We start from the raw sequence: 22,904 nt of genomic DNA, 5'->3' as shown, positions 1-22,904 counted from the left end.
CCAGCTCCCTTTCCAGGGTCTGTTTGCACCCGCTGTGGCACAGGTGGTGTCCCAAACCACTTTTGGGTACTGCAACAGAAGGCTTGGGGACCCGGCGTGGCGGGGAGACCCGCGGCCTTCCACGCGGACTCCTGCGACAGGCCTCTCGGGCCGCCCCACTTACCCGCACGTGGGTCGAGGGCGGTCCGGCCAGCCAGGGTCCAGGGATGCCATCCCCTGCGCGCCAGCCGCGCGCGACCCACCATCCCGCGCAGGCCCCGCCTCCCTCGGCGCCTCCGCCACGCCCCCTCCCCTCCCCCCCAGCGCCGCCGCCGCCAATGATCGTGCGGCGCCGCATCCGGGGATCCCGCGCGGCCACCGCCTCCCGCGCACACACGGCCATGGCGGAGGTGAGTGAGCGGCCGGGGGAGCGGGCCCCTCCCGCTGCGCGCCGCCGCCAGCGGGGCGGCCTGTTTGGACCTTGAGGCGAAGTTCCGCCTGGGCATGCCGGAGCCCGGGCCTCGGCGCCCGCCTGCCCTCTCCGGCTTGAGGGGCGCTAGCTGCGTCGGCGGCCGCCCCCGATCCCCCGCGGCTGCCACATCGCGGCTGCGGTGCGCACGCGCGGGCCGGCGGGGGGAGGGGCGGGGCGGCCGCGAGCCGAGCCGAGGGGAGCCGAAGGGGGCCGAGGGGAGCCGAAGTGGTCCCTGGAGATTCGAAGGCGTGGGTGCTTAGAAGAGCCTTGGAGGGGCCGAGGGGAGTCGAAGGGGGCCGGGACCGTGCGGTGTGCGGGGAGACCTTGCGCGGCTACGCGGCGGAGTCGGGCTTTTTTTTTTTTTTTTCCCTCGAGTTGAGGGTCTGCACTCCCCGGAACGAAGATGAAGACCGTGCGGGGCTCCACGGCGGGGCCCGGCGGGAAGTTTGGTTGGTGGAGCGCGCTCGGTTTCGGGATGGGACCCCGCCCCCCTCCTTGTCCCATCCAGGGCTTGTGTAAGGCTACGGGGGGCGCCTCGGTCCCCAGAAGCTAACCTCCGAGGCTCAGAGAGATGAAGACACCCACCCGGAGCGGCGCAGCAGCGCGCCCAGGCGGGACTGGAAATCGCCCGCCTCAACATGGGTGTGTGTGTGGGGGGGGGCCGTCGTGGAAGTGTCAAGGGTCCAGATCCAAGCGCCACCTTGTGTATTTGGCCTACGTGTGTCCTGGGTAATCGAACCTGGGTCCTTTGGTTTTGCGGGCAAACACTTTAACCTCTAAGCCGTCCCTCCGACCCTAATTCTCCTTTAGGGGAAACTGAGGCCTTATGGGACAGCAGCTGGCATCAAAGGACGCGGGCAGAAGCCATCAGGACATGGTGGGCCAGTGGGTGTTTGGGATCTCCCGGGATGCATCCCTGGAGTTGGATGGCAGAGGCGCTGAACCCCGAAGGGACTGGCAGACTGCAGACACCGAGGGTCCTTTGGCCAAAGGACTTAGCGCTCAGAAGGGCCCAGCCTCAGTTTTCTTATCTGCCTTCCTAAAGAGGGCCTGCGGATTCTCGGTGCTGTGGCCAGTGGAGGACGAAACACTTCACCGTTGTAGCTTCTAACCTGGGAGCTGCTGTGGTGGGAGCCCTTGTGGCTTCCCCCCACCCCCCCCATAGGGTTTGGTCTTGCTCAGGCTGACCTGAAATTCACTATGTAGTCTCAGGCTGGCCTCGAACTCACAGCGATCCTTCTACCTCAGCATCCCCAGTACTGGGTTAAAGGTGTGTGCCACCACGCCCCACTCCTTATGGCTTTTCTTGCCCTTAGATACTCTGCACATTCCTACCCTGTGGCATGGTCCACATGAGACTCTGGCCCCGGGGTTTCTGTTTCCTGGTGGGGTTCATACCCGTCCCATACATGTCCCATCTCTGGCTCCTTCAAGTGGTGACCTCAGGCCATACTTGAGCCTGGCTGCCCACTCTTACCTCTTTTTCTTCATTTCTGGATGTGGTTTCTCCTCTCTGCCCTGCACTGTCCAGCCCCTCGTGGTGAGTGGAGAAAGGTGGGATGGTGTCTTAGGTTGTATCAGAGTGGTGGCCCCAGTGGAGGCAGGAGGCTGAGCCACCAGATCCCTCAGCTGGTCCAGCTTGCCTCTTGTAGCTGTCACCCAGAGCTTGCTTGCTCTGGGCTCCTTCCGGTTTGGGGGTTGGTGGGCTCTGCTGGGCGGTTCTCAGCCCCTCAGCAGGGTGGGTTTGGTTTGTGGAGTTAATGCTGAGGCTCATCCCCTGCCTGCTGTGGCTTGGGACACTGGCCTGTGGCCTCTGTGTGGTTTGGGCTTCATCACAGTATGGTGACTTTTGGGAAGATGCTGGGTGAAAATTTGTGTGATGTCCCCAGACTCTGCTCAGAGCCTAGGTTGCCCATGTCTCACACGGGGAGAAGCAGGAGTCAGGTTGGGGCTGCATGATCCCTCTAGGACTCCCATGTCTCTCGCTCTGTCTTTGGGGTGGGGTCTCTGGAATGGTGCCTCTATGTTGGTACCTCAGTACCAGTGTCTAGTCTCCCTTTCCTCCTGCACCTCCACTGAATCCAGGGACTTTGCTGCCCTTCCTGTGTTCTAAGTACCAGGAGCTAGGGCCTAGGAACCTATCCTCATAATGGTCTATATCTGTTGGCTTATGTCTTGGTCAGTTTTGGGGACCTTGGGCCACTTGGAGATGGACTGTTAGGAAGGAGCAGGGTGCTCTGGGGCTTCCCTGTGGGCTATGCCTCCTTCTCCCCTGATCATCTGTGGATATTGGCACCTCTTTGCTGGAGTCCCTTCTTAGGTGGCACATCAGACCCTGCCAGGGACTTGAGACCACTGACCTGGCCACTGGTTTTCTCCGTGATTTGGGGGGCTGTTGCTAACCTCTCATCTAGACTATGGCCTCATTTGGTGTCTCTTATTTAGGGCTCCTGTGTACAAGAACAGCTAGGTCCCTGGTAGAGGTGGGAAATGGTGCTTAGAGAGCCCTGTACCTACCACCCAGAGGTTCTAGAGAGGTCTGGTGTTGGTGTCAGGGATGGAGGGTACTCTCACATGGCCTTTGGGGCAGGTGGCAGCTGATGTTCCAGGAAGGAAGTGAGGCCACCTTGCTTTGCTACTCCAGGGCACAAGATGTGAGATGCCTCACAGGCGTCCCAGCTGGACGTCCCTTCCTGGCCTTCCGTCTGTTCTCTGCCCTCTGCCCAGTGATGTACATTCTTTTTCTTTCTTTCTTTCTTTCTTTTTTTTTTTTTTTGAGGTAGGGTCTCACTCTAGCCCAAGCTGACCTAGAACTCACTCTAGTCCTAGGCTAGTCTTGAACACACAGTGATCCTCTTACCTCTGCCTCCCCAGTGGTTCTGGGATTAAAGGCATGTACCTCTATGCCCAGCTTTTTTTTTTAAAAAAAAAAAAAACAAAACTTTTATTTATTTATTTGAGAAACACACATGGATAGAGAGGGGGAGGGACAGATAGATTAAGTGGGTGCACCAGGGCCTCCTGCCACTGTAAACGAATTTCAGATGCAGGTGCTAATTTGTATATCTGGCTTTATGTGAGTACTGGGAAATAGAACCCAGGCCATCAGGCCTTGCAAACAAGTGCCTTTAACTGCTGAGCCATCTTTCCAGCCCTAAACTTTCATTTTCAGTATTTTTATTTATTCATTTGAGAGAGAGAGTAGGGCAGATAGAGAGATTGAATGGGTGCACCAGGTCTTCCAGCCACTGCAAATGAACTCCAGATACATGTGCCACCTTGTGTGTCTGGCTTTATGTGGGTACTGGGGAATCAAACCTGGGTCCTTTGACTTTGCCAGCAAGTGCCTTAACCATTAAGCCATCCCTCCAGCACTTAAAAAAACAAAAACTTTTGTTGGGCTGGAGGGATGGCTTAGCAGTTAAGGTTGTCAGCAACAACAACAACAAAAAAATTTAAAGTTTTTGTTGACAACCTCCATAACAGACGATATATCAAGGTCATAATTCTCTCTCACTGTCTTCTCTTTCCCCCTCCTGAATCCCCCTTTCCGAATCCCTTCTTTCCAACTAGTCTCCTATTTTGATGTCTTCCCCCCTCCCCCCATCATGCAGGTTTGTGTAGGTAGTGTCAGCCACTGTGAGGTCAAGAATATCAAGGCTACATGAGTCTGGAAGATTACATTGGAAGCGCTTCTTCCTTCCTTTGGCTCTTACAGTCTTTCTCCCACCTCTTTTGTAATGGTCCCTGAGCCTTTTGAGGGTATGGTAGAGATGTTTCACTTAGTGGTGAACACTCCACTGTTACTTCTCAGGACTGGTGAGTTTTGAGTTTCCCCAGTGGTCACCATTATCTGAACAGAGAAGCTTCTGTAACCAAAAGTGAGAGAGATATTAATAGGGAAGCTTGCTTATAATGCCCATAAGCCCACCCCCAACAAAACACTGCCTCCAGGAGGCTCCAATTCCCAAATTGACCCCAGCTGGGAACCTAGCATTCAGAACACAAAATTATGGGGGACACCTGAATCAAACCACCACACATGGTGTACACTATTTATTTATTTGGTGTACATTCTTGGAAGCTACTTGGACTGTGCCATTCTTGGTTGAGAACTGTGGAGGCTTCTAGCACTTCTTCCCAGAGGATGCTGCCTTGGAGGACCTCCTTGCTGCTGCACACCAGTGTGCCCTGTCATCCATCAGCACCCTCTTAGAGGAGCTTGGCTGGCAGGCTTTTTGGTCATGAGGCTTGAGCTGGAGTTTGTAGTTACATTGCACATTTGTTTACTGTATGTGTAGGTAAGTGACCTGATCTCTGAGCTTTGCTTGTTTCTCTAAGAAATGCATATTGTCCCAGGCTTTCATGAAGGCCCAGTAAGTACACTATTCTGAGTTTTAAGCTCTTTTTGTTTAGCAATCTAATTTACTGTTTTTGGTGACAGCTATACTGATTTACAGTTTGTTCCCCATGCCAGTATACTTGTTTTATATGTGCAAATCATACTTTTTCTGTTTCCAGAGTTGCGTAACTATCAAGACAATTTCAGAACATTATATTACCCGAAAGGAAGCCCTGGTCTCATGAACAGTCACCCGTCTCCTCCAGAGCCTTGACCCCCACCAGTCTACTTCCTGTCTGTGGATTCACCTGTTCTAGACATTTTCCATCCATGGAGTCCTGTTGTGGCTGGTTCTCTCTGAGTGCATGTTCCCAGGGTCCTGTCACACTGGTGTGTAAAAACCTCACTACTTCTCATGGCTGTGTGATTTTCTTCTGTGTGTTAATCTGCTCACCAGTTTTGATGATGAATGATCCTGTGTGGGCACTGTGGCAGGCAGGCTTTCATATCTTGGAGTGGAAATGCTGGGGCTTGTGGCTATGCTGTGTGTTACTTTGGAGGGACCATCAGCTGTTTTCCAAGCACTGTGCTGTGTTCCTGTTTTGTGGTATGGGGCTCTGATTAGTCCCTGTTCTTGCTGCCACATGTTCAGTTCTATCTTCTGGAGTGCAGCCATTCTGACCAAAAACTGATGTTTAGAACTGGCTGTGGTTGGTGCACACCTGCTGTCCCAACACTCAAGAGGTAGAGGTAGGAGGGTCAGGAGTTTAAGGCCATTCTCTGCAAGTTCAAGGCAAGCCTGGGCTATGCAAGACCCTGTCTTACCCACAAAGTGATATTCACTTATTTATTTTGGAATTGGGTCTTACTCTAGCCCGGGCTTACCTTGAATGCACTCTATAGCCCAGGCTGGTCTTGAACTCATAGTAATCCCCTTGCCTCAGTCTCCTGAGTGCTAGATTTAAAGGTGTGTTCCACTATTCTCAGCAAAGTGGCATTTACTTGTGGGATGTGAGGTTCTTTTCTCTGACAGGTGTGAGGTCCTTTTTTCTTTTTTTATTATTGACAACTTCCATAATTGTAGGCAATAGACCATGATAATTCCCTCCTCCCCACTTTCACCTTTACAACTCCACTCTCCATCATATCCCCTCACCCTCTCAATCAGTCTCTATTTTTTTTTTTTTTTTTTTTGAGATAGGGTCTCACTCTAGCCCAGGCTGACCTGGAATTCACTATGTAGTCTCAGGGTGGCCTTGAACTCACAGAAATCCTCCTACCTCTGCCTCCCAAGTGCTGGGATTAAAGGCGTGTGCCACCACGCCCGGCTTAGTCTCTATTTTATTTTGATATCATCATCTTTTTCTCCTATTATGATGGTCTGTTGTAGGTAGTGTCAGACACTGTGAGGTCATGGATATTCAGGCCATTTTGTGTCTGAAAGAGTGCATTGTAAGGAGTCCCACCCTTCCTTTGGCTCTTAGATTCTTTCTGCCACTTCTTCCACAATGGACCTGGAGCCTTGGAAGGTATGATAGAGATGTTTCTTGGCTGAGTACCCCTCTCTCACTTTTCAGCACTGTGGTGCCTTTTTAGTCATCTCAGAGGTCACTGCCATCTGCAAAGAGAAGCTTCTTTAGCCAAAAATGAGAGTAGTGTTAATATATGGGTATAAATGTTAGGAAAGTGCTTCCAGGACAGTATGGTGAGCATAACATATGTATTTAGCCAGACACCAGCAGGTGTTACACCCCTAGGGCTTATAACTTCCCTGTCATAGGTTTTCTGTATCAGGCATGTATCCCCTCTTGCGCAGTGGGCCTCTAGTGCAATTAGAGGGTGGTTGGTTTCCTCTGTAACAGACATGCCACTATTGTACCCATTGGCTCATTTGGCCTAGCTGGCCCAACTTAAGGCTTGCAGTGCCACTGTTTATCTCCACTGACTTCTCTCTCTCCCATGAAGTTGCATGCAGCGTAGCTTTTTCCAGCTTTCTGCTGGTCTACAGAGAGGAGGTTTTCAGCTTACCTCCAGGAAGATTTCTTAGTGACCTTATTGCCCGCCCAGTCATGTGGAATCTTCAGCAGTAGAGTCTTACCATCTATTCCCAGTGGGAAACCAAGAGCCTCAGCAATGGCCTGTAATGTTTTGGGGGCATCAGGGACCTCCCTGACCAACAACTCACTGGAAGGTATCCCATCCCTGATACTGAAAAACATTTCTAGTAACAATCTGTGGCTTCTGGGTGTTCCAATTTCAAAAAAAGAAAAAAAAAAAGGTTCTAAAAAAATCTAACAGGGTATGAATAAGTCATACCCTGTTAGATTTTGATTAACCCTCCCATCTTTCCTTTACTCAAGTCTCTTCTCCTGACCTCACTTAGGCCTTCCTACACTATTAATCTGTTCTACTTACATATATACAATATCATCCTTTTAAATCCTCCCCTCTCCTCCCTTCCTTATAGCTCCTTTCTAGCTCACTGGCCCCTGCTACTGAGTTTATCCCAATTCATATACAAGTCCAAATATTTGTAGCTGGGATCCATATATGAGGGAGAACATGCGGTGCTTGGCTTTCTGGGCCTGGGTTACCTCCCTAAATATAATCTTTTCTAGGTTCATCCATTTCCCTGCAAATAACATAAAGGTGCTTTTTAAAAAAATAATAATAATTTGCAAGCAGAGAGAGGTAGAAAAAGATAGAGAATGGGTATGCTAGGGCGCCTCCAGCCACTGCAAATGAACTTCGGACTTATGTGCCAACTTGTGCATCTGACTTTATGTGGGTTCTGGTGAGTCGAACCTAGGTCCTTATGCTTTGCAGGCAAGTGCCTTAAGTACTGAGCCATCTTTCCAGCCCCCCCATCTAAAAAAATATTTTGTTTTTATTTATTAGGGAGAGAAAGAATGGGCATGCTAGGGCCTCCAGCTGCTGCAAGTGAAGTCCATACACATGCACCACCTTGCACATATGGCTTTTGTGGATCCTGGGGAATCAATCCTTTAGCTTTGCAGGCAAGCACCATAACCACTAAGCCATCTCTCCAGCCTGTGTGTGCATTTTTACATCTCAACCTTTTTGTAAATAGAATTGTTTCTTTGCATTGTGGCAGTGTCACTGCTGGACAATAGCACAGAGTGGGTTTAAATGCTGAGAGCACACCCTGCAGCTGTGCTGAGCTCAGGAGCTAGCTGAAGTAGTGTTTTTGGTTTTTGGTTTTTCGAGGTAGGGTCTCACTCTGGTCCAGGCTGACCTGGAATTCACTATGGAGTCTCGGAGTGGCCTTGAACTCACAGCGATCCTCCTACCTCTGCCTCCCGAGTGCTGGGATCAAAGGCGTGCGCCACCACGCCCAGTTGAAGTAGTTTTGAGTTAGGGTGTTAGGTGGACAAGGTGCATCACCAGGTACCGGAGGTGGGTCTCTTCCTCCCTCAGCCGTCTGCTCCCGACATTTCATTCTCTTACACCAGGGAGAGCCTCTGGTCCAGGCATTCACTCTGTCGATGGAAGTGAGACATGGTATGTGTGGTTGAGGTGTTGGGAAGCACCAGCTTGACCATGAACTGTGAATGATTGTGGCTTCTCTGATGCCTTCATTGGGCTCGGTGCCTTGTGTGCCTTGTGGCACATACCTCAGATCTGTAGTACCACTTATGTTCTGCAGGTGCTGATTTTCAGGGCATCTAGACTTGTTTAGCTGCTACCTCTATTTCAGAACATTCCATCACCTCAAAATAAGCCCTGATCCCTCCCCAGCCCTGGAACCCACAAATCCACTTCCTGTTCTTGCCTTTGCCCTTTCTGGACTTTTTCTGTCTTGTTAGTTACACTGAGTTGCTTTGTATCTGGTTTTGTTACTGATGCCCTCACGGTCCCTCTGTGCTATGTGGGATTGGGACTGACTAGGCTTTTTTTGTGTGTGTGTCACACAATCTCAGACCCTGAGCAGGTGGTTGTGGGAGGCATGTGGTGCTGCCCCCCCATACTCAGTGCCACCTCCTGTGATATTGGAAGCAGTGGTGACATGGTCCTTGAGGCCACCCAGATGCTGGGTTCTGGCTTGAGTACGTGTAGCTGCCATGCTGTGAGGGCCAGTGGTGGGTTCTGGGACAACTGAGCTGACATGGCCTCTCTTCTTTTGTAGGCCTCTTCGCTGGGGAGGCAGAGTCCTTGCGTGGCCTCCTGCCTCACACACAGCCTGTGTCCCCGGGAACCTGGCTTACAGACCACGGCAGGTACCTTCCTTGCCCCCGTTCAACTGCACAGGTCCTCCAGAATGTGTGGCTATGAGAGAGAATCCTCACCCAGCCTGGCTGAGTGGGGAATGATATGGTAGCTCCCAGAGTCCAGGAGGCTCCGTGTACCTTTGGGGGTATGCACACTGGTCAGGGTGCACCTTGTCCTTGGAGCTGGGGGGAGGTGACTGGCTGAGCTGTCCATTTGCCCCATGGCCTCAAGATTACCCATTTCTTCCCCTTCCCACCTCCCGAGGTAGGGCCTCACTCTAGCCCAGGCTGACCTGGAATTCACTATTAAGTCTCAGGGTGGCCTTAAACGGTCAGTCATCCTCCTACCTCTGCTGGAATTAAAGGCATGTACCACTACGCCTGGCTAAGATTCCCCATTTCTGTGTTCCTCCAGATCCCTGTACCCCCCTAGATCCCCAGCCCTCTGTTCAAGAAACTAATGATCCCTGAAACCTGTGCCCCACACTCCCAGGGTGTGCACTCCTCTGTCAGCACCCGTAGTCATGGGTCCTCTGATGTCCTCATGTGGGTGGCTGACCCTACTGGGTGATCTGGTTGTACCAGCCTGCCTTTTGTCCCTGGGGAGAGTGGGACCCTATTGCTTCCCCTATTCTGACCATCTCCTTCTCTGTGCAGTGGTGGGGACAGTCTCTGCTGTGCTCAGCTGACTAAGTCTCCTCCACAGTGGTGTCGATGGGCTCTGCGGACCATCAGTTCAACCTTGCGGAGATCTTGTCACAGAATTACAGCCTCCAGGAAGGCTGTGCAGAGGCTGTGCGGTGCCCCAACAAGCCGGAGGAGGAGCTGGACAAGGACTTTATCTCCCAGGTACTTGTGACTCAGGCTACTGCCCACTTCTGCTTTCTCCTCTTGCGTAGGGTTGGCAGAGTGCTGGTTTCCAGGCTTAGGTCCACCAGCCCTTACCCAGTGCTCTTTATTTTTTTATTTTTTATTTTATTTATTTATTTTTTGACAACTTTCATAATTGTAGACAATACCCAAGGTAATTCCCTTCCTCCCCTTGTTTATTTTTTTAATTAAAAAATTATATATTTTATTTATTTGTTTGAGACAGAGAGAGGGTGAGAGAGAATGAGCATGGGTGAGCCAGAGCCTCTAGCCACTGCAAATGAACTCCAGACTCATGCGCCCCCTTGTGCATCTGGCTTATATGGGGCCTAGAGAATCGAACCTTTGCAGGCAAGTGCCTTAACTGCTAAGCCATCTCTCCAGCCCAATGTTGTTTTTTTTTTTTTTTTATTACTAGAGTCTTTTTAAAAATTGTTTTTATTTATTTATTTGAGACAGAGGGATGAAAGGGGGTAGAGAGAGAATGAGCGCATCAGAGCCACTGCAAATGAATTCCAGATGCATGCACCATGATAGGTATTTGGCTAACATGGGACCTGGGGAATCACTCCTGGGTCCTTAGGCTTTGCAGACAAGCACCTTAACTGCTAAGCCATCTCCCCAGCCCCCAGTTTTTTTTTTTTTTAATTAAAAAAATTATTTGAGAGAGACAGAGAAAAAAATGGATGTGCCAGGACCTCTAGCTGCTGCAAATGAACTCCAGATGCATGCTTCACTTTGTGCATCTGGCTTATGTGGGTCCTGGGGGATTGAACATGGGTCCTTTGGCTTCGTAGACAAGCGCTTTAACTGCTAACCCATCCCTCCAGGCCGACACAGTACTTCTTACAAAGCGCCGAGTCCCCTGGCCTCAGGAAGTTCTATCTTAAGGTTTTGGAAGTGCTGGAGGAGTCTGGTGTGTGTCTGTGATCTCTTAACCTTGTTCTGGACGAAATGTCAGTGCTGAGCCATTCAAAACACAGGGGTCCATGTACTAATTCATGGGGCATGGCTCAGTGGTAAGTTCTTGCATGGCATGCAGGCAGCTCAGGTTCTATTCCCAGCGTTCCAAAACAAATAGAAACCAAGTACATATGAATAGAAATAACATATTTGGGGCTGGAGAGATGGCTTAAGTGGTTAAGGCACTTGCCTATAAAGCCTAATGCCAGGTTCGATTTCCCCAGTACCCATGTAAAGCCAGATGCAAAAGGTGGCGCATGTGTCTGGAGTTCTTTTGCAGTGGCTAGAGGCCCTGGTGCACCCATTATCTCTCTGTCTCTCCCTCTCTCTCTCTGCTTACAAACAAGTAAAATATTTTAAAAAATAATATATTTGGGGCTTGGGAGATGGTTCACAAACAAGTAAAATATTTTAAAAAATAATATATTTGGGGCTGGGGAGATGGTTCAGTGGTTAAAGGCGCTTGTCTGTCTCCCAAGTGCTGGTGTTAAAGGCATGTGCCGCCATGCCTGGCAAAATAACACATTTAAAAAAATATTTTAGGGCAGGAGAGATGGCTTAGCAGTTAAGATATTTGCCTGCAAAGCCAAAGGACCTTGGTTTGATTCCCCAGGACCCATGTAAACCACATGTACAAGGGGGCACATGTGTCTGGAGTTCATTTGTAGTGGCCGGAGGCCATGGCACACCCATTCTCTCTCCTTCTCTCTGCCTCTCTCTCTCTCAAATAAGTAAATAAAAATAAAGTTAAAAAAAATATTTTCTTTGACAGAGAGGCAGGTAGAGAATGGGCATACCAGGCCTCTAGCTACTGCAAAAAACTTTAGACTCATGTACCACCTTGTGTATCTGGCTTAGGTGAATACAGGGGGAATTGAATCTGGGTCCTTTGGCTTTGCAAGTAAGCACTTTAACCACTACTGAGCCATCTCCCCAGTCCACTTTTTTTTTTTTTTTTGGTTTTTTGAGGTAGGGTCTCTAGGGCCAAGAGGGCTGGTGGCTCTCTTGTGGACAGAAGTCCTTGGTGAGTCAGAGCACGAGTTAGGGGCTCAGGGGGTCAAGATTGGAGAGAATGAGGACCTCTCCAGGAAGCAGAGAGCACTGGGGGGTATGATTACTCTCTGTGCTATATGGCCCCAGTGGCAGGACCATCACTCACCTGGGCTTTTGGGCTCTAGCTCTGGTGCTGTGGGCATGCTGTGGCCATCTGCTTATAACCTGTGTGGGTCTCTGTTGTGTTTCTTGTCTGTTTTCTTAATTTTCTGAGTTTTCCTTCATTGGGAGTAGGCGTTGGATTTTTATTTTTATTTTTTTTCTGAGGAAGGATTTCACTCTAGCCCAGGCTGACCTGAATTCACTGTGCAGTCTCAGAGTGGCCTTGAATTCATGGTGATCCTCCTACCTCTGCCTCCCAAGTGCTGGGATTAAAGGCATGCGCCACCATGCCTGGCTAGGTGTTGGATTTTATCAAGTGCCGTTTTTGTTTTTGGTTTTTGGTTTTTCGAGGTAGGGTTTCACTCTGGCCTAGGCTGACCTGGAATTAACTATGTAGTCTTAGGGTGGTCTCGAACTCATGGTGATCCTAATACCTCTGCATGCACCATCATGTGCATCTGGATTACTTGGGTTCTGGGGAATTGAACCTGCGTCCTTAGACTTTGTTGGCAAGTGCCTTAACTGCGAAGCCATTTTCTCCAGCCCAGGATTTTTTTTTTTTTTTCATTTTATTGAAGAAGGCCTTTGGAATTCTGATGGAGAACTCCTTTAGGCCAGAAATAAGAAGTCCAATCATCCTTTGATCTCTAGCAAAGTGGAGATTTCGAGGGCAGACATTCCTGCCTTTGCTTTTGGGGCCCAGTCACCCTAAACTACCTAACAAAGGTACCTGACTTCCTCTCTCTCAAGAAGACCCTCTAAGTGCTGTTAGAGGAAAGAGGCCAATAACAAGTCCATCTTTAACCACCTTTAGCTGAGTAATTGCAGCTAGAGTCTCTGCCAGAGGGGATCTTTAGCAGAAAGCTTCAGGTTCACTGAGATGAACTTCCAGACCAGGCACAGATATGGAGGAAGGGATATTTATTGAAGCTTACAGATCCAGGAGAAGTTCCATAATGGCAGAAGAAGCTGGCCTGCCTTTACAGGTCCAAGCAGAGAGAGAAGCCCCTAGCCAACACCAGTACCGCAAACAAGCACACTTCAGGGACAGTAGACAGAAAACTTAGGCATTTTGTGTATCATTAGACTGGAATTCCAAATCTACCACTATACCATATAGCTTAGTGACACCTCCTCCAGCTAGGTGGCTACAGATCTAGGTTACAAACTTTAATAAAATCCTGAATATATTGGGGGCCATAGCCCAGGGTCTGTCTAAGGGACCACAAGTGTATTGGTGAATTGCAGGAAGACAATTCTGAAAGAAAATGTTGCAGAGAAAGAATAAAAGCAAGGAGTTAAGGGGAACTGGGCACATAGCAAACTGGACACCTTTAGGGGTTCTACTCTTGTAGACTTCTAGGCCTTGGAGAGCATTCTAGGGAAACCAGGTCGATGTAGTTAGATTGTCTCAGGACCATCAGAGTGTGGGCTGACTGAGATCCACTCCAAAAACTGTTCACTGAATGGCACAGCACTGTCTGACATGGTCTGGATCTGTTCCTGTACGTCTTGTAAAGCAGATGAGATATTAGCAGAATTATTAGGAATATATATACAACATTTAATCTTGATAATGGCAAATATGTGCGATTGTCCAAAGCCATGTAACTTTGGTATAATTGTCTTTTTTTAAAAGGCTTATTTTTATTTTTATGTATTTATTAGAGATAGAGAGAGGGAGAGAGAGGGAGAATGGGCATACCAGGGCCTCTAGCCACTGCAAATGAACTCCAGATGCATGCGTCACCCTGTGCATCTGGCTTACATGGGACCTGGAGAATTGAACCAGGGTCCTTAGGCTTGGCAGGCATGTGCCTTAACTGCTAAGCCATCTCTCCAGCCCTAATTGTCTTTCTCATCATTAGAACCTCAAAACTGAGAGGGGAGATTCCCTTAGTTGTGTTGTTAAAAGCCATTTGAGTATATTTAGTGAGTTTCTATGTGTCATATATCTTTTAAAGCTAATAGATGGAATAAAAACAGATTAAATGACTATGACCTTGAAAAACATTCCTAGTGTATTGGTGCTTTAAAACAAAACAAAACAAAAAATTATCTGGGTGCTGTGAGGTTTTTTTTTTTATTTCTCAGTTTTGTATCCAAGGAAATCCCAGAGTGTGCTTTCCAATCCATCTGGGGATAGCCAGGGCCAAAGGTTGGTGCCATAGAACCACTGGGTGCCATTAGGGCTGCCCAGTATACTTTTGCCATCATAACTCATTCAATAACAAGCCATTCTGATGGCTGGAAGAGCATAATGATGTTTTGGCAAAAGTTTTTAACATGAGGAAGCCTTTTGACTTAAGTAAGTGACTTTTGGTCAGACACACACACACACACACACACACACACACACACACACATATCTGAAAATAACCATCCTGGTATGTATGGTGGTTTTTTTATTGTAGAACTAGAAATACTAGGCAGGGGCTAACATGACCTAATGCTTTGTCTGTTTCCCCTGTTGGAAAGCTTGTGTTTCTCTGTTTATCTCTGGTAAACTTAATAGGCCATCCATATAATATTTGAGGCATCCCTTCGTTTTGGTTATGTGTTTCTCTCTCAGTGTCTAAGACCAAGCAGGTAGCTAAAACTTAACCTTAACAATAAGATTTAGTTTTTTAAAAATATTTTATTTATTTATTTGAGAGAGGAAGACAGAGGCAGATACATAAATACACATACATTTATGTATGTGTGTATATATAGAGAGGGGGAGCGGGAGTTAATGGGCACACTGGGGCCTCCTAGCCACTGCAAATGAACTCCAGACACGTGTCACTTTGTGCATCTAGTTTTATGTGGGTACTAGGAAATTGAACCTGGGTCCTTTGGCTTTGCTGGCAAGCACCTTAACTGCTAAGCCATCTCTGCAGCCCTGATTTTTTTCTTTTTTAATCAGGGCTCACACCTTTATTTTATTTTTTATTTATGACAGAGAGGCAGGTAGAAAGAATGGGTGCACCAGGGCCTCTAGCCACTGCAAGTGAATTCCAGGCGCATGCACTACCTTGTGCATTTGGTTTATGTGGGTACTGGGGAATAGAGCCTCAAACCAGGGTTCTTAGGCTCATAGGCAAGTGCTTAACCGCTAAGCAGTATCTTCAGTCCTGTTAATTTTTAAAGTCTTTGTTAAATTTTGAATTGAAGAACCATTTTAGCTTATGAATTTTTTTTTTTTTCAAGGTAGGATCTCACTCTAGCTAGGCTGACCTAGAATTCACTGTGTCATCTCAGGGTGGCCTCAAACTCATGGCAATCCTTCTACCTCTGCCTCCCAAGTGCTGGGATTAAAGTGCGCACCACCATGCCCGGCTGTTTCTGAAGTTTCTTTTTCTTTTTTTTTTTTTTTTTTTTTGTTTTTTTCGAGGTAGGGTCTCACTCTGGTCCAGGCTGACCTGGAATTAACTCTGTAGTCTCAGGGTGGCCTTGAACTCATGGCGATCCTCCTACCTCTGCCTCCCGAGTGCTGGGATTAAAGGCGTGCGCCACCACGCCCGGCTTGTTTTGCTTTTTTGAGGTAGGGTCTCACTCTAGCCCAGGCTGACCTGGAATTCACTGTGTCATCTCATGGTGGCCTCAAACTCATGGCAATCCTTCTACCTCTGCCTCCTGAGTGCTGGGATTAAAGGTGCGCACCACCATGCCTGGCTGTTTCTGAAGTTTCTTTTTCTTTTTCTTTTGTTTTGTTTTGCTTTTTTGAGGTAGGGTCTCACTCTAGCCCAGGCTGACCTGGAATTCACTGTGTCATCTCATGGTGGCCTCAAACTCATGGCAATCCTTCTATCTCTGCCTCCTGAGTGCTGGGATTAAAGGCACGCGCCACCATGCCTGGCTGTTTTTGATGTTTTTGAGGATAGTAACCTTGGAAGCAAATTATGCCATCTAAAAGAGTGGGGGGGGGGTGAAGAATAAAAGAGTCTAGGGATAGGCTGTGTCCTATCCTGTCTTTCATCTTTTATTGGGGGGGGGAACCAGGTTTGAGAAGAAATTAGGGTTTGCTATCTCGTGCTTGACAGGAGCCCTGACCCACATTTCCCATTTTTCTCCCCAGTCAAAGGGGACACATAGTGCAGTCTGTGTGCCTCCTGGAACAAGAAAGGTTTGAGATAAGGTACTTGTGTTCATCTTGTATGTCCAGCTCTAGTCCCCCTGACTTCCCCTCCAGCCTGTATACCTTACCTCATAGCATATGAGATACACCAACAGCAACGTAGGCCCCAGTGTGTGGGCTTCTGCTCTTATTCCCATCTTGATACCCTGAGTGTTCCTGGGGGGTTGGTGGTGGTGGTTATTCTTTGACCTTTCCATTTCTGTCTGTGGAAGCTTGGGGTTTAGGGCCACCCTTGTCTCTGAATGTTTTAGGATGGGTTTTTGCCTGTGATTGGATTTCTCCTATGTTACAGGTGTTTAAAGCACTTAATCATCTGAGTAATTTAGGCAATATCTGTTTTTACCTGGTGCACACTTTAGGCAAGCCTGATGGTTATCTCACTTAAGGTTCAAATACCTTGACTCAGTTTACCCATTTAATCCTTTTTACTGGTCATTTAAAAAATTTTTATTTTTTTGGCTTTGATTTTTTGAGGTAGGTCTCACTCTAGCCCAGGCTGATCTGAAATTCATTATGTAATCTTAGGGTGGCCTGGAACTCATGGCAGTCCTCCTACCTCTGCCTCCCAAGTGCTGGGATTAAAGGTGTATGCCACCACGCCTGGCTCTGGTTAGAAATTTTATCTGACAGAGGTAACTATAGGTAATTGAAGAGAGGAAATATAAAGAAATCCAAAGTTATATGCTGTTTGTCATTCCCTTTTCTCTTGTCAGTGATAATTGGCCATTTTGTTTCTAAAGAAGGTCTTGAGGAGACATGGCTTAAACTTACTTGGGGCCTGAGATGAAGGCATTAACCCTTTTTCCAGAGTCCAGCTTGCCATGAATTTAAATTGTGTGTGTGTGTGTGTGTGTGTGTGTGTGTGTGTGTGTGTGTATACATATACATACATACACACACATATACATACATACGTACACATATATATATATATATATATATATATATATATATATATCTACCAGCTATAAGTAAGAACAAGAGGAGATGACACAGCAGAGAGCTAAGCATCTTGGCATTCCTTGTCCTCTTTTGAAATTGTATTGTTTGTTTTTACATAGGAAATTTATCTTACCCATGTGTAATACACAAAGTGAGAGGGTCTTGACTATGTCTAACTTGGTTTGACCTCCAGAGAATGTGAATTACACCTGTGCTTATGGCTTTGTGACACATATAGGACAGGATATTACCTGGGTCTAATTTAAGATGAATTTAGATTAAGTCTGTGTTCCTATATAGAAATTTTAGAGCAACTTTAAGAACCTGTAAACAGTTGAAATACCCTTAAATTTAGGCATGGTGTTTATTTTTGTTTAGCCTGAAAATTATCTTTTTGTTTCTTATAAAAGGAGATTGATTTTAGGCAAAAATTGGTATTTTTAGATTTCTCTTATAATCTTTCTATATAACATACGTGCACCTTTATACACATACTTTAACTTCCTGGTGTAAGTACTGCTTACGTCTTTTTTTTTAAAATTTTTTAAGATAGGGTCTTGCTCTAGCCTAGGCTGACCTGGAATTTACTATGTAGTCTCAGATTAGCCTCAAACTCATGGTGATCCTTCTACCTCTGCTTCCTGAGTGCTGGAATTAAAGGCATGCGCCACCATGCCTGGTTTTACAGTGTCTTTCTAATAAACAATCTATGTCCAACATTGAAAAATTCCTTTCCAGAGCTGGGCGTGGTGGTACATGCTTTTAATCCCAGCATTTGGGAGGCAAAGGTCGGAGGATTTCCTAGAGTTTGAGGCCACCCTGAGAATACAGAGTGAATTCCAGGTCAGTTTGAGCTAGAGCGAGACCCTATCTTGAAAAACAAACAAACAAACAAAATAACAACAGCAAAAAAGTTCTTTTCTAGTTCCTTCAACCATCTCATCTCATCACAACCTACAAAACTTTTTGTTGTTGTTGTTTGGTTTTTCATGGTAGGGTCTTGTCCATGCTGACCTAGAATTCTCTTGGTAGTCTCAGGTTAGCCTCGAACTCATGGCAATCCTTCCTACCTTGCCTCCCAAGTGCTGGGATTAAAATTGTGTGCCACTACGCCCGGCTCAACTTACAAAACTTTATTAACCATCTTTCTTATAGGACTATAAATGGAAATCACATCTAATTGGTTTGCCTCATTATTATTTGATAAAAGTAAACTCATTGGGGGCTGGAGAGATGGCTTAGCAGTTAAGTGCTTGCCTGTGAAGCCTAAGGACCCCGGTTCGAGGCTCGATTCCCCAGGACCCACGTTAGCCAGATGCACAAGGGGGTGCATGCATCTGGAATTCGTCTTTAGTGGCTGGAAGAAGCCCTGGCGCGCCCATTCTCTCTTTATCTCTGCCTCTTTCTCTGTCTGTCACTCTCAAATAAATAAAAATAAATCAAAAAAATTTTTAAAAAGTAAACTCATTGCCATAATTTAGTATCAAAGACTTAAACCATCCTATTATTGGAAATATCCTTAGCAGAAAAACTTAGAATTTTCTTTTTATTTCACCAGAATCTCTCTATAAATATAATATAGTAAAAGTGACAATCAGACTTGTCTTATAATATTTACCTGTATATACCTATAGATTTTATATAGTCCATTGATTTGGGACATTCCCTGACAATTCCATTAACTATTTTTTTTGGGCAGGGGTTTCCAGGTAGGGTCTCACTCTGGCTCAGGTTGACCTGGAATTAACTATGTAGTCTCAGGGTGGCCTCGACCTTACGGCAATCCTCCTACCTCTACCTCCTGAGTGCTGAGATTAAAGGCATGCGCCACCATGCCCAGCTTTAAATACTTTAAAAAAATTTTAAATATTTTATTTATTTATGAGAAGAGAGATTGAATGAGGAGGAGAATTGAGCACACCAGGGCCTCTAGCCACTGCAGATGAATTCCAGATGTATGTGCCACCAAGTATATCTGGCTTATGTGGGTCCTTAGGCTTCGCAGGCAAGCACCTTAACCTCTAAGCCATTTTTTCAGCCCATGAAATACGTTTTTTGGTTCATTTTTATTTATTTGAGAGCGACACAGAGAGAGAAGGGCAGAGAGAGAAAGAATGGGCATGCCAGGGCCTCCAGCCACTGCAGACGAACTCCAGATGCATGCACCACCTTGTGCATCCAGCTTACTTGGGTCCTGGGGAATCGAGCCTCATACCAGGGTCCTTAGGCTTCATAGGCAAGTGTTTAACTGCTAAGCTATCTCTCCGGCCCCACCCCCCTTTTTTTAGGCAAGCCCAGCAGACTGGCCATTTATTTATTTAGACGAGAATTGGTGTGACAGGGCCTCAGCCACTGCAGTTGTACTCCAGATGCTTGTGCTACCTAGTAGACATGTGTGACCTTGTGCTTGCCTCACCTTTGTGTGTCTGGCTTACGTGGGATCTGGAGAGAGATTGAACATGGGACCTTTGGTTTCGCAGGCAAGCACCTTAACTGCTAAGCCATCTCTCTAGCCCTAACATCATAATTCTTTAAAGCCAGGAACAAAAGAGAAAATATTTATATATTAAGCACTCTGATCAGAAAGCATCAAATCAAAATTATGTACTTTTACCAAGCAGTTTAAAAGCCACCTGAATTTTGAATGTGGGATCAGGCTGCCATGTAGAGCCTTCTCCACTGTGCCTCTGTACCCTATGAGGGGACTGGGACATATATCCCTTTCCCTCCAGGCCTCTGTGACATCCACTTAGTAAGAAGGCACTATGAGTGAGCTAAGCTAGCCCCTCAGCATTTGTGTAGTTGCTTGTTAAAGAAAAAAGAACCAAAAAAAAAAAAAAAAAAAGAACAAGAAAGGTTGTGTCCACCAGCTACTGGCAAAGAACCTGGGGTTGTGGCCTGTAATGTTTTGGGGGCATCAGGGACCTCCCTGGCCAACAACTCACTGGAAGGTATCCCATTCCTGACACTGAAATTATTCTAGTAACAATCTGTGGCTCTTGAGTGTTTTTTTGTCCAAAAAAGTAGGTTTACATTTATTTATATTCTCTTAGATTTTGATTAGCCCTCCCTCCACCTTTCCTTTACTCAAAATCCTTTCCCCTGACCTCACTTGGGCCTTTTCACCCACATTAATCTATTCTTCAACTTCCATATATACAATACCATCCTATTAAGTACTCCCCTCTCTTCCTTTGTCTTCCCTTTATACCTCTTTTCTAGCATACTGGCCTTTGCTACTGAGTTTGTACTCACACAGAAGTCTAGTCATCTGAGATATGAGAGAGAACATGTGACATATGAGAGAGAACATGTGACACTTGGCTTTCTGGGCCAGGGTTACCTCACTTAGCATAATCCTTTCCAGATCCATCCATTTTCCTGCAAATATCATAACTTCGTTTTTTACTGCTGAGTAGAACTCCATTGTGTCAATGTTCCATATCCATTACCTACTAATCAGTTGAGGGACATCTAGGCTGTTTCCATTTCCAGCTATTGTGAACTGAGTGGCAGTAAACATGGTTGAGCAAGTATCTCTAAGGTAATGAGATGAGTCCTTAGGATATATGCCTAGGAGTGCTATAGCTGGGTCATATGGTAGATCTATTTTTAGCTGTCTTAAGAACCTCCACACTGATTTCCACAATTGCTGGACCAGATTGCATTTCTACCAACAGTGTGGAAGGGTTCCTCTTTTTCCACATCCTCTCCAGCATGACAGGAGTGAGATGGAATATCAACATAGTTTTAATCTGCATTTCCCTGATGACTAGGGATGTAGAACATTTTTTTAGATGCTTGTATGCCATCCATATTTCTTTTGAGAACTCTTTATTTAGTTCCATAGCCCATTTTTAATTGGCTTTTTTGATTTCTTATTATTTTAATTTTTTGGGTTCTTTGTATATCTTATACATCCTCTATCAGTTGTATAGCTGGCAAAGGTTCTCTTTGCTTTATTCAGTGTCCTTTGCCATACAAAATCTTTGTAATTTCATGAGGTCCCAGAGGTTAATCTGTGTGTTTTTGTTTTTTTTTTTAATCTGTGGTTTTATTTTGTTGCCTGAGCAGTTGGGGTTATATTCAGAAAGTCTTGCCAAGACCAATTTGTTGAATGGTTTCCCCTACTTTTTCCTCTAGCAGTTTCAGAGTTTCAGGTCTGATGTTAAGGTCTTTAATCCATTTGGACTTAATTCTTGTACATGGAGAGAGAGAAGAATCTATTTTCATCCTTCTACAGATACATATCCAGTTTTCCCAGCACCATTTGCTGAAGAGGCTGTCTTTTTTTCCAGTGAGTATTTTTGGCATTTTTGTCGAATATCCTGGTGGCTATAGCTACCCAGACTTATATCTAGGTTCTCTATTCTGTACCATTGATCTACATGTCTGCTTTTGTGCTGGTACCATGCTGTTTTTGTTACTATGGCTTTGTAGTATAGGTTAAAATCAGGTTATTTTTGTTGCTCAAAATTGTTTTAGATATTTGTGATTTTTTTTTTGTGATTTCAAGTGAATTTTTGGGTTGTTTTTATCTATTTCCTGAATAATGCCATTGGAATTTTGATGGGGATTGCATTAAATGTGTAGATTGCTTTTGGTAAGATTGCCATTTTCACAATACTGATTCTTCTGATACAAGAACAAGGGATGTCTTTCTTTCCATTTCCTTGTGTCTTCTGCAGTTTCTCGCTTGAGTGTTTTAAAGTTTTCGTTGTAGAGATCCTTCACTTCCTTGGTTAGGTTTATTCCAAGGAACTTTTTTTTTTTTTTTTTGATGCAATTGTAAATGGGAGTGATTCTCTGATTTCATTCTCTTTGTGTTTGTTGTTAGCATATAGGAAGGCTGCAGATTTTTGTTTGTTTATTTTGTATCCTGCTACTTGGCTATAGGTGTTTATCAGCTCTAACAGTTTGCTGCTAGAGTCTTTAGGGTCCTTTATGTATAGAATCATATCATCTGCAAATAATGATAACTTGATCTCTTCCTTTCCAATTTGTATCCCTTTTGTGTGTGTTTCTTGCCTTATTGCTATGGCTAAGACTTCCAGTACTATATTAAATAAAAGTGGGGGCAGTGGACACCCTTGTCTTGTTCCTGATTTTAGTGGTAAAGCTTCCAGTTTTCCCCATTTAGTAATATTGGCTGTAGGCTTGTCATAAATAGCCTTTATTATGTTGAGATATGTTCGTTCTATTCCAAGTCTGTAGTACTTTTATAGTGAAGGGATTATGGATTTTTGTCAAATGCTTGCTCTGGGCTGGAGAGATGGCTTAGCAGTTAAGCACTTGCCTGTTAAGCCTAAGGACCCTGGTTCGAGGCTCCATTCCCCAGGACCCACGTTAGCCAGATGCACAAGGGGGCGCACGCGTTTGGAGTTCGTTTATAGTGGCTGGAGGCCCTGGCACGCCTATTCTCTCTCTCTCTCTCTCAAATGACTAAATAAAAATTGAATAAAAAATTTAAAAAATGCTTTCTCTACTTCTAATGAGATGATCATGTGATTTTTTTTTTTTTTTTGTCCTTTCCATTTATATAATGTATTACATTTATTGATTTGTGTTTGTTCAACCATCCCTGCATCTCTGGGATAAAGGCTACTTGGTTGGGGTGAATGATCTTTCTGATAATTCTTGTATTCTGCTTGCCAATATTTTTGTTGAGAATTTTGCATCTATGTTCATGAGAGAGATTGGTCTGTAATTTTCTTTTTTTCTATCTTTGCCTGGTTTTGGTATCAGGGTGATGCTGGCTTTGTAGAAGGAGTGTGGTAGGATTCCTTCTTTTTCTATTTTATGGAAAAGTTTAGTCTCTTTTGCTTTTGATGT

General features: G+C 45.8%; 1 protein-coding gene across 3 annotated transcripts in view; it reads left to right on the top strand.

Moving 5' to 3' along the window:
• Positions 1-340: 340 nt before the first annotated feature.
• Positions 341-22,904, top strand: part of Mier2 (MIER family member 2) — a 36,794-nt gene continuing 14,230 nt past the window's right edge. For 2 of the 3 annotated variants that reach the window (XM_045135262.1, XM_045135261.1), the window contains exons 1-3: positions 341-389; positions 8,941-9,031; positions 9,729-9,871. In XM_045135262.1, the coding sequence (XP_044991197.1) occupies positions 381-389; positions 8,941-9,031; positions 9,729-9,871 (243 nt within the window). In that variant the 5' untranslated portion in view covers positions 341-380. Of the gene's footprint in view, positions 390-8,940; positions 9,032-9,679; positions 9,872-22,904 lie in introns of those variants that run through there. The other variant, XM_045135264.1, reaches the window with a different exon arrangement.

Source organism: Jaculus jaculus, chromosome 15 (assembly GCF_020740685.1).
Source record: "Jaculus jaculus isolate mJacJac1 chromosome 15, mJacJac1.mat.Y.cur, whole genome shotgun sequence".
Taxonomy (NCBI): Eukaryota; Metazoa; Chordata; class Mammalia; order Rodentia; family Dipodidae; genus Jaculus; species Jaculus jaculus.
Note: the sequence above shows the minus strand (reverse complement) of the source record. Positions and strands in the feature narration are given on the sequence as shown.